The sequence below is a fragment of the Xenopus tropicalis genome, chromosome 3 (assembly GCF_000004195.4).
Source record: "Xenopus tropicalis strain Nigerian chromosome 3, UCB_Xtro_10.0, whole genome shotgun sequence".
Lineage (NCBI taxonomy): Eukaryota > Metazoa > Chordata > Amphibia > Anura > Pipidae > Xenopus > Xenopus tropicalis.
In genome coordinates, this window is record NC_030679.2 from 53117365 (window position 1) to 53129526 (window position 12162).

Below are 12162 nucleotides of genomic sequence, written 5' to 3' on the forward strand. Positions count from 1 at the left end.
TGGTTGGCTTGGGCTCATACAGAAGCACAAAACATAATGTACAACATTTCGGTCCTAGGTCTTTAATTAGGCTTTTTTCATTCTGTCACAACAAAGCAAAAAAAGTACTGGCACACGAAGCAAGTACAAGCAGGGCAAGCCCTTGCAATTTTATGGACCCCAATTTGTCAAACTTGACATGGATTGGGAGGGTGCCGACCACTCCAGCACTGTGCACTGAGCACTCTACTGTTGGACTGCCAGGGTGTGCAAGCGTGATCTTATGTCTTTACATAACATTCTGTCACTCCCATTCTAATATATAATATAGAATGAATAAATTGCTTTAAACTGATTTCACACTCACCTATCCAATATGAAATCATGATTACATTCATGCACAGTTGAAGACAGTGAGCACACATACACATTTTAAATCTTGGGGACCTGTCACCCTAAGTACTAATTCCAAGTATTTTTCTATTGTGTTAGTTAAGCAAAATACATTTTCTTACACTATAAAAATGATTTAAATCTTTTCCAGTCTTGGAATTCACAATCAAAGCAATGGGCCATTTTGTTGACACTACTATTAGGTAACCTTAGCATCATCCAGTCCCACGAGAACTAGGGACCTGATGCCCATGCACAGGCTACAAATTACAGTCAGTGAGCAGAAGGGGGTCTTGTGAGGCATTCAATGACATTGTAAGACATTGCTCATGTATATTTGTGTTCATATCCATCACGCATAGTATATGGGTAATGTATGCTTAGTAGAAAACTAGCTGTCCAGGAAGCTTACATTCCATGTCACACCCAAAGTCAAATGATTCCTATCAAAGTGTTTCCCATGAAATAGTAGGGGGCTGTATGTTTGCTACTGCAGCCATAAAACTTATGGAACAAAAGGCTGGGGTCTTTATCAACCCCGGTCTGACAAGTTAGTGCCTGTGATACCCTGGATATGAGGGAGATATGAAAAGCCTGCATAAAAATGAAAACTGGACAGTAGTTAGAGGTCCACCATGTGAAGGGGCCGGCATGTGAGGACTGCAGATGCTGGAGACAAGATGCACTGGGGAGTGCAGGCGAAAGCCATGATGGACCTACTAATCCGAAGGAAGCTGCCCACCATGTTTTCCTTCTTTTTATGGTCATTGGTAACTATAAGGTAGACTATGCATTAATCAGTAACTGTAAATTAGTTTTAGTTTAATCAGTTATTATTGTAACAATTGCTTGATTTAGTATTCAATATATATATTCACTTAAATACTTGTTGGTCTGGATTATTTGTTATCTCAAAAGAGAGAGGGGTGAATATTATTGTTAACATTATCAAATCTTACATCTAGGAAGTGCAAAATATAAAGTGACTGTGGTTTCTCAGGCATAGAGGCGGGGAAGGCATATATGATTGACAGCTGAGGTCTTAAAATATGTTAATAACAGGTATGGATGTTTTCATTAAAAAAAAGAATTTGGGTTTATGCAACACTGTAGCCCCTTTGATTACTGTTTGGTTTCTCTGTTCTCAGGTAAAATGATGGTGATTAAGGATAAGAGAATCGCTTTCGCCCATACAGTTTTGAAGTGAAGTTTGCAGTATAGCCAGCAGTGATTCTTTCATGAATTTGTATAGAATTTCATAGAAAGTAAAAATACATATGTCTTTATTGCTTCAAGATCAACATATTTGATGTCCCTAAATCAAGCCTGCACATCCAACATCCCTGCATAAAGATTGATGCATCCAGCATCCCTATGTTGCTGTCTGCGTGTTGGAAGGGAGCAGGATATCTGCTCAAAATCCAATGTACCACCCAGACCAGATCCCAGCAAAATTGCTTTAACCACAATGCAATTTTGCCTTCCAATTTATTCTAATGCATTTCAGCAGAATTTGGCAGTTTCACAAATGTTTTCCCTGTATCACTAAACAGACTAGTTTAACTCACCACTAGTGGTGATTAAAACACTCCACTGCTCTTTAATTCCTTGATTCTGCCCTGTCCTTCACTCCTCATATCCAGTCACTTATCAAATCATGTCACTTTCACCTAAGAAATATTTCCAAAATACGATAATTCATCACCCACGATGCTGCCAAAATTCTGATTCACTCTTATAATATCTCGACTGGACTACTGTAACTCTCTATTAATTGGCCTTCCCCTCCAAAGACTGTCCCCTCTCCAGTCCATAATGAATACTGCTGCCAGGCCCATACACCTCTCCAACCGCTCCATCTCTGCCATGCCACTCTGCCAATCCCTACACTGGCTTCCCCTACCATCCAGGATAAAATTCAAACTAATGACACATTCAAAGCAGTTCATAACTCTGCCCCACCCTACATCTCTGTACCACCCAACCCGCTTGTTACGCTCCTCTACTGACGTGCTCCTCAACTCCTCTCTCATTCCCTCCTCACACACTCGCATTCAAGACTTTGCAAGGACTGCCCCCCTTCTCTGGAATTCGCTCCCACAATCTGTCAGACTTTCTCCCAATCTCTCTGCCTTCAAGAGATCTCTAAAAACACATTTATTTAGAGAAGTTTACCCTAATCTAGTTTAACATAACCTCAGTGTGCTGCTAAAAGCAATAATCTGTGCCACACCTCTCACAACTCTGTCATGCCCATTCCCACACCTTGTGACTCAACCCTTTCTCCTTGTAGATTGTAAGCTCTTTTGGGCAGGGCTCTCTTCACTTCTTGTATCGGTTATTGATTGCTTTATATGTTACTCTGTATGTCCAGTGTATGAAACCCACTTATTGTACAGCGCTGCGGAATATGTTGGCGCTTTATAAATGTTAATAATAATAATTGTCAGCATACAATACTTTCTCTTCACCCTTTGTTGTAATTGTTTTGGTAGTAAGAGTCCATTAAACAGGGGAAATATCTGTGCCCATTAATTTAATTATCGACCTTGCGCTGCCCAAACATTATGTAGTTTCCGTTTCCCTGTTTGCCTATTTAGCTCAAGAAATAACAAAAAATATTTTTTATAATTAAAACAATAGGCAAAAGAAATGTTCAACAAAAGCCCTATTCATTGCACTCATGTTGAACAAAGAGGTATACTGTACCGTTCCCCACTTCCCATTATACAGTATTTGAAAAGGAATTATGCTACTTACAACACAGATTAGACATAGGTGACCAAAACAAAATGTATATATACATTCACATTCTCCCATAATACTCCATGTTGTAATGGGAACTGGTTTCCAGGTGCTGTGTTTCGGCAATGGCAAAATGCGGAATCTCACCAATGAGAACTATATACAATGATTGTTTACATAAGAACAATATTTAGTTTTCTGCCATATCTAACTGTATGTGGGTCTCTTGTACAGAAAGTATATGACTTACAGTATACTTGCCTACTGCACTTGTAATCCAGAATTCCAGCTAATATCACATTGTGTACTGTAATGTGAGGTTAATGGCACACAAAAATACCTGCTTAAAGCAATTCAGAAAGAGCTAAAATGTGTTTGTGTTCACGTGCGTTTCCCGTAACACTTGGCCAATGTAAATACAAATATAAAAGAAGGCATCCTGCACGCTGTGGCATTTATGTAGGATTCTGGGGGAAATATAACCTGATTATTTACACTGCTGAATGTAGAACAACTATTTTACAGTCTAGAAAACATGTTAAAATTCCCTGCAATTAAGGTCAGCCAATTTGTGAGTTTGCCAGGGTCTGGTTTGCCGAGGCTCAGAACAGCCATGCTATGCATTCCTCCAAATAATCCACACTATTTAGCAAAATAAGCATTGGGAAAATAGATTTAATTGCTTTTGTAAATAGATACGCAGCATGAGTCAACATCTTGGATTTACATTTTTTAGCATGTATTTTTTTTATGAAACCTGAGAGGAGCAGTGCTTTATAGTAATGTATTTTATGCGATAATTATGCACACTGCACTCTGTAGCTTGATGATAATTGATTTTGCAATCTCTTCCTAATTATGAGGACTAAACTCCCTATAGTTATTTTTATACTGTCGCATATCTCCATAATATGATAACATTTCAACACTGAAATTGCTCTGGAAATAATTCCGTTTAGCATATGAGTTTATGTTGCCTTCCAGAAAAAAGTTGAAAGAACTACACTTATTCACAGAAGACTAAAATATGTATAAGCAGCTCTCTCTATATTGGTTGAAGATAAATATTAAGGAAAAATCCTTGCAGATATGTTTGCTTTTCTTCTCGCAAGTAATTCAGTGCATTAATAAACCCCATTGTACGGGAATCAGTTATGAGTAGAGAAAGCAAGGCTCTTTTAACTGTACTGGTGTGTCCTGATTGGCACAGCCATAATATGACATAACTTGCTGTCTCTTTGGTGGCTCCACTTCATGGGCAAGATGGCAATACCCATGGCTTCAACATCACATTGGTATGTCGTGTAGCTTGGTTGATAGTTCATCTTTCAACAGAGCAATGATACCAAACAAAAGGCCAAAGTAAAACTTGATTGACTTAAGAACAATAAGGTGACCCAGTCAGAGCCCCGATATTAATCTGGTTGACAATCTGTGACACTGTTTGAAAGTTGAGGTCTCAAAAGCATTATGAGGCCTGCAAAGCTGGTATACTTTCCCCAAGACAATTACAACTGATACTCTACTTATAGCTTACTATACATTACAGTATAGAAGTTAAATACAAACAGCATATTTCGGTTTGAAAAAACGTTGCAATAAAAACTCATTTTTTACAATGACCCCAGTCTGACGGTGCTTTAAAATAAAAATATTACAGACACATTCACATATATCTAGTGCTCAATACGCACACATATATTAATATACTGTATATAATCAAAGAAAACTTTGGAGTCTGATATCAAGCACCATTGTATAGACGTCTCTTATTATAGGTTTGAAATAGTGGAGTGTTCTCTAAATGGAACGCAACTTTGCAGCTACCAGCTGCCAATAATAATCCTACCAGAGACAATGTTCTGAGACATGTGCACTGAACTCTGTGCCTTGGTTTTCAAGGCTTCAGTCAACTTTTGTTAGATCTTTCCTATGGCAGGAATTGAGCAAAAGAAGCATTCCCTGAAATAGTACAAAGACAGTGCTTCTGATTATTGTCAATGCAAACAAAATAGTGCAACCATTATAGTTACTGTAATAGAAAAGAGAAATCACCCATGGTCATTTCACTCTTTCTCACTGCAGGTGCCAACTTTTATAGCAGTTTGATTCTGCAGTGTATTGCATAAACCATTTTCTACAACATATTCGTTTATTTGTGTTTTCTGATTCAGGACTGAATGATTTGAAATAAGAGAATAGCAAAGCTGAGCAGTTTGCCATAGTGAAACACGGCAGAGGACCAGAGGGCTCATTTGTGAATATGTGCAAAGTGCTAGAGTGGATGCAAATTGTATGTGCATTGATGCCATTTGCAAAAATACTGGTATGCTCATTGCTCTTAGCTACTTGAACACATGCTTTGATGAGTTGCATGGACCTGGATGCAGAACCAGAGTATCCCTAGCAGGTTGCTTCCACTGACACATTTGAATAAAAGTGAATTGGACACTAATGCTGGAATGATGCTGGAATTCCAGTAACTACTGCTGCATTGTAGGCAAAAAAATTGTGTTCAGATTGTACACTTACGACTTATACCACTTACTTACAAGTGCTTACATTTGCTTTGTATATGAGCCCTAAAGTTGGGGAGAAATTGGATCAAAAAGAGTCAAGTGTCTTAAAGAAAATGGTGGTATATTCTCTAATTGCACTAGGGTTCTAAGTGGTAGACATTGTTGATTTAATCTAAACTACACATTTGCTTTGCCCTTATTGGGGATCATCAGTGCACTGCAGTGTTAACTGATCAGCATTTAAAAAGAATATGCTTTTCCTGTAGATCCACTTTGCTGGCTCTAATGGAATTAGACAGGTAAATAATGAAAATGAAGTGCTGTTTTGGTCTCCAATATACAACAGGGATGAAAAGTAAAGAAACAAAGAAAGAGAAATAATGAAAGTCCAGTGAATATATATTTGCTTTGTATAAATATATAAGAGTACAATAAAATAACCTTTCTAATGATACAAGGTCATCCAAAGTAGGACATTTTTACAGTGAGGCCTGTGAAGTTACAACATTTGCTCCCTGAAGCCTGTTGTCTTGGCAGTTACATTTCAGCTGGATGCCTTTTTAGTTAGTAAAAAAATTCAAGGTTACTGAAATTAACACACTTTGAATAGAGCTGATCCAGAGACTGGCCAATTGCCCTTTTGGAGACAGGAAGGATTTTTTTTCCACTTTGATCCAAATCCCAGATGATTTTTTAATGTTTTTTTTCTTTGCCTGTATCACATAGCCAGTGTGTAATCTGATCAATATTTTATACAAGACCAAAATATTCCCTTGAACCATGTTCCTTTGTAAATATTTGCCTACATATCCTCTGCCAGGGTTTACTGTACTTGTTTCATGACTGATAGCCTTTATCTCTATCTGCCCAAGTGTTATTCTGTCAAACTTATAGAATTTATGTGTAGTAAAGAAACATTTAGCTGCGGTACTCAGAGGTGAAAAGACTGGTTTCCTGGATACTGCACTTTATTATTTTTGCAATGTATTCTATTCCTAACTGTAGGCAAGTGTTAGGGAATCAGCCTAGCCAGGGTTGGCTTTAGTAGTATTTTGCCTCATCCAATCAGTTGCTACAGGAGACTTTTAAGAATGTTTCCCTTGCCAGCTCATTGCCAGTGTTCCTGAAATCCAGTTTGTATCTGAATCTGAGCCTTTTTGACTTTGTTCTTGTTAAATCCTTGATACCATGTTACTGATCTGTGTATGACCTGAACTGTGTTCTGACTGTGTTCCTGCCATATTGCTTGGTTAATTGCATTGTCCTCCTATGTATGACCCGACCTGCATCTAGTCACAACCCTGGTACTGTGTTTCCAGTTTGTAACCTCATATTACATTACTGTTTTTTCCAGGATGAAGAGAACACTGTTTTATGGTCTGATTAACTAAGTTGTACTTCAGAATTCAGGAGCTGTAAGTGCATCAGGCATGGGTGAAGATGCATGGATGCAACGTATATTTTACAAATAATGGGGACAAGGCATGGTAAAGAGCTGCAAGAACCATTTGAAGCAACAAAAGTCATCCTTTTCCTTCGAACTCTGTGGGCAAAATAAATGGGTTAAATACCTAATAATCACAAGCATGTGTGCTGCTCCTAATTCTGCTTTGAATACTGATATCACTGATAGTGATACCATGCCAGGCATCCAAGGGGCTCCAACACCACCACCAAAGTGACTGCAGTTCATTGTGTGGGGATACTACGTTTATACTACTCGACATGAGGCAAATTGTTGCTTTTATTCACATATACAAATCCCCAGTGCTATTAGTCCATAAACACATGATTTTATAAGTTCAAAACAAATATAAATGTGTGCTTGACATCTTTTATAAGTGATTACGTTAATAGATATGTAAATTAAAGTGATTCTGTCTTGATTTTTATGGTGTACTTTTTATTTCTAAATTACACTATTTACATAGCAAATAATTCACTCTACCATTTAAAATGTTATTCTTGAACCAAAAAATGTATTTTTAGCTGTAATATTGGTGTGTAGGCAGCCATCTCAGTGAATTGTGCCTGAGTCTGAGCTTTCAGAAGGAGCCAGCCCTACACATTAGAACTGCTTTCAGGTAACCTATTGTTTCTCCTACTGCCATGGAACTGGAGGAGTCATGAGCCAGACTTGGATTTCTTACTATTGAGTGCTGTTATCTTGCTACCTTCCCATTGTTTTGCTGATTGACTGCAGGGGGGGGGGGGGGGGGGGGTATATCACTACAACTTGCAGTGCAGCAGCAGTAAAGTGTGACTGAATTTTATCAGAACATGGCTGTGGCACCATGGGAATTGAAGAATATGTCTAGCACCATGTGAAATTTCAAATGTATTTGTAAAAAAAAATCTGTGCTTTTAAAAAAACATGTTTTAAAGCAGGATTCTGCTGGAGAAGCTCTATTAACTAATACATTTTGAAAAAAAACATGTTTTCCTATGACGGTATTCTTTATACTCTTCTTTTGAAAGCTTTTTCCCTAGATCCTGTTACCTCTGTAGTCCAGATACACCCTCAATTTGCACATACAGTACAGGTATGGGATCACTTATTCAGAAAGTGTTATCCAGAAGGCTCTGAATTACAGAAGGGCTATGTTCCATGGTTTCCTCTTTCTCTGTAATAATAAAGCAGTACCTTGTACTTGATCCCAACTAAGATATAATTAATCCTTATTGGAGGCAAAACAATCCTATTGTGTTTATTTCATGTTTAAATGATTTTTGAGTAGACTTAATGTATGGAGATCCAAATTAATGAAGGATCCCTTATCCAGAAAACCCCAGGTCCTGAGCATTCTGGATAACAAGTCCCATACCAGTACTATAATATGGCTAGTAGCTAGGAAATTCTGGTTAGCAGAATGCTCCCTTAGTACCTCCATGTCAGTCTCCAGCATCCCTGGGAGAGGGATGTGCCCTACAAGTTACAGAAGCCCTCTGCCAGCATCAGTGACTTTATTCTATCTCTCTGTAGATTAACATAAAGGTTAGCAGCGCCAGACATCATATGCACCTCTATACGAACAAAAATGTCACACGTCCAATATGCTGACCTTTCTGTGTAAACGCATAGCCTGAGAGAATTTGTACATCTTAGGTGTTAAACGTTTCAGACATATATTGAGGCTACATTAAAAAAGGAAAGGTGAGGAAGCCTCATAACTAGAATAATGAGACCGTAGGCAAGCTGCATGCAAACTACATTAAAAGAGGAATTGTTCCAGAATCAGAGGTTTATACCTGAGGAAAGTTGTTTCAATTCACTTCTGCTGCAGTGTTGGAGAGAATCCATAATTTATTCAAGGCCAATTTTAAATCTTTGCTGTAACGACTTTTTTTTTTATGAGCAGAGTGAGCTTTTGTGCTGCACAACAAGAAATCATTTTCCAGAATATATAGATGTGTAAAGCTTTCCTCCTGTGGGAATAATGAGAACACATACTTGGGTTTGGACCACAAAATTCAGGGTCACTAAACAAAAAAAAGAAAAACATAAAGATATAGAGGAAAATTAAATAGCATTAAGTAAAATAGGTATGAAAAGGGTAGATTGAAGTATAGGTATGGACCCTGTTATCCAGGATGCTTGGGACATGGAGTTTTCCAGATAAGGGGTCTTTCTGTTAGATATCCATTCTTGAAATTTAACAAAAAACAATTTACATATTAAATCAACGGAATAGGATTGTTTTGCCTTCGATAAGGCTTAAAAAAACAGCTACCAACAAAACCCCAATTTCTTCTTGTTTAAAGAACAGTATGGGGCATATTTAGAAAGGGGTGGTATTTGATGCCTAAATCACTGGTGTCAAAGGTGGTAAACAAACGGCTTATTTGTAAAATCCCACTGTGGTTCTAGCATGTGAATTATTACAATCCCAGAAATCATCCATTACAAAGGGTAGTTGTGGTATTTATTTTGTGCCACCTGCCATAACTCATACAACCCGTTGTAGGAGAAGATTTCTAACATCAAAATATGTGTTAAAAGCATCAGCTCTCAGTGCTGGTTTTTAGGCTTTTTTTGAGTTTAATTAAAGCCTCATTTTACGCTAGAATTTTTCAGCCCACTAAACAAGTAAGGAAATTTATTACTGAGCTCCGTAGCTATGTGTGACTTTACACTGCATAGCACAGAATGTATAAATATTTCTAAATGCACCCTTTAATTATTGGAATATAGTCATTAAGACCTAACATTCCAATCAGAATCAACCAATATAAAAACAATTTACATTCATGTTAGCAAAACCATAAGAATTCTCCTTAGAGGAGACTATAACTGCAGCAAACAGGAGCAATATATATATATATATATATACTGTATATATGCTTTCTAGTGCACTAAATTAGCACTGGTTTATGCATACCCTTCTTTGTGTATTCATTAACAAACTTAGTTGCTAAATTGTAAAAATGCAGCTTCCAATATCCAATGATCTTTGCTTTCATTTTAGAAGTACACTGATCAAAATTAACTGCTGCTTTGTTGCTATTGGCAACTGCACTTGTTTAATTTAGAAACCGATCTGAACTTTTGCTATTGGCAACTGCACATGTTTAATTTAGAAACCAATTTGAACTTTTCTTAAAACTGTGGCGTGCTCATTGCCAAGTGTAGAGTGTCAGTAATTCATTTCATCATGGACTGATTTGCCACATGGATTCCTGGACAATTAAAGGGAGGTGTAGTTGCACTTTAGTCATGAAGAATACAGCGTTGGCCATTTTCCTAATGTGTTTTTATTGATGCATTATATAGTGTTATATCCAACTGCACATATAAAAGCATTTTTATGGTGGGATTGGGCTCTTTGTTTCTATTTGAGCCACAAGTAAAGGTTTTTGAGTATTTTATTAGCTGGAGCTCTGTCCCAAATATGGATTTCTCAGACATCACTTCCACCCATTTGTGAGTCTAGAAAGTGATACATAGGGGCACATTTACTAATCCCCGAATCTGAATGGGAAAAATTCAGATTGGAAACGAACATTTTGCGACTTTTTCGTATTTTTTGCAATTTTTTAATCGTCGTTACGACTTTTTCGTAAATTGTCTCAACTTTTTCGTAGCCGATACGATTTGTTTGTATATTGTCGCGACTTTTTCGTATTGAGCGCTCGTAAACGGCGAGTAAAACTTTCAGACTTTGCATGATTTTGGAAGCCTCCCATAGGACTCAATGGCATTCTGCAGCTCCAACCTGGCCCAAGGAAAGTCACGATACTGAAGCTTGAATGAATCTGAAACTTTCGTACTCGGCGCAACGGCTACGAAAAAGTCGCGACAATTCGCGCAAGTCGTAACGCTACGAAAAAGTCGTGACAATTTATGAAACAGTTGTAACGGCTACAAAAAAGTCGAGACAATTTACGGAAAAATCGCAAAATACCGATCATTACGAAAAAAATGCATTCGGATGTTCTTGGATTAGCAAATGTGCCCCATAGATTTGACTCTTCTCAAAAGTGCTCAGTGCACTGAGAAGCCTGCATACTAATGAGCTAATTATGTCCCTCAGCTGAATGCTGTCTGTCCAGACACCGCAGGTATGGCTGGGGTTTGCACTGCTGTACCAGTATGGTATCTCCTTCCTTTCTCACAGGGAGTCTGCACCTAATAGCAAACCTTTCTCCAGGGTTCTGACTGGAGTTTGCATTTTGCTGACATGCCACTGTTACCTAGTATGGTGCTTTTATGCTTCTGGGGTGTTTGCTATTGCTGTTTGATTTCCAAAGGTTTTTACTGTGAGTCCTCTATACAGACACAGCAGGTATAGGAGCTCATTATTACAGCAGGTGCTTCCAGGTTTGGCTGGGGGTTGCGCTCCTGGCAGTATTGTACCTCCTTCCTTTCTTATTTTGCTTCTGGTGCTTAACAGGCAGTTTTTTTCCCATCAGGTATGAGCAGAGTAGTATTTCAACTACTGCTAATTCTGTTGGCTGCTGCTCACCACCTTCTTATCTGTTGTGTTTACAGGCATTTACTTGTGTCTGCTAGCATGATAGGAGCTGACACTGTAAAGCTTTTGTTATGCAATGAGGCTACCATTTTGCATGACTAATGGCTTTTGCTGTGGCCCTTGGCTTCCATGGCTGTTGGTCCTTGTTTTGGTCTTTGGATTGCACGACTGTTGGTCCTTGTGTTTGTTATGGCCTTTGGCTCATGTGACTGCTGGCGCTGGCGGCTGACTTTTTGCTATGACCCTTGGCTTGCATGGCCGCTGGTCCCTGTTCTAGCCTTTGGCTTGCATGTCTGTTGGTCCTTGTCCTGGTAATGGCCTTTTGCTTGTCCCCTGGTAATTGTTGTTGCCTTTGGCTTGTGTGGTCAATCAGTTACTCAATGCTCACCTACTAACTATAAAAAAGGCAGCAAATGCTATAATGCTCTTTATATGGTAAACATTCACAAAACAGTAAATACAATTATAATGCATAATATACATACCACCAGTTGGACAAAATGTAATAAAACAGAAAAAGCAGACACGTGTGGATTGAGAAAACCCCAGTGTTT

General features: G+C 38.3%; 1 protein-coding gene across 3 annotated transcripts in view; it reads left to right on the top strand.

Annotated features, from left to right (window-relative positions):
- Nucleotides 1-7523, top strand: part of mettl25 (methyltransferase like 25) — a 129319-nt gene extending 121796 nt beyond the window's left edge. For 2 of the 3 annotated variants that reach the window (XM_031898895.1, XM_031898892.1), the window contains one exon: nucleotides 6991-7523. In XM_031898895.1, the coding sequence (XP_031754755.1) occupies nucleotides 6991-7023 (33 nt within the window). In that variant the 3' untranslated portion in view covers nucleotides 7024-7523. Of the gene's footprint in view, nucleotides 1-1520; nucleotides 1911-6990 lie in introns of those variants that run through there. The other variant, XM_031898893.1, reaches the window with a different exon arrangement.
- Nucleotides 7524-12162: the final 4639 nt, after the last annotated feature.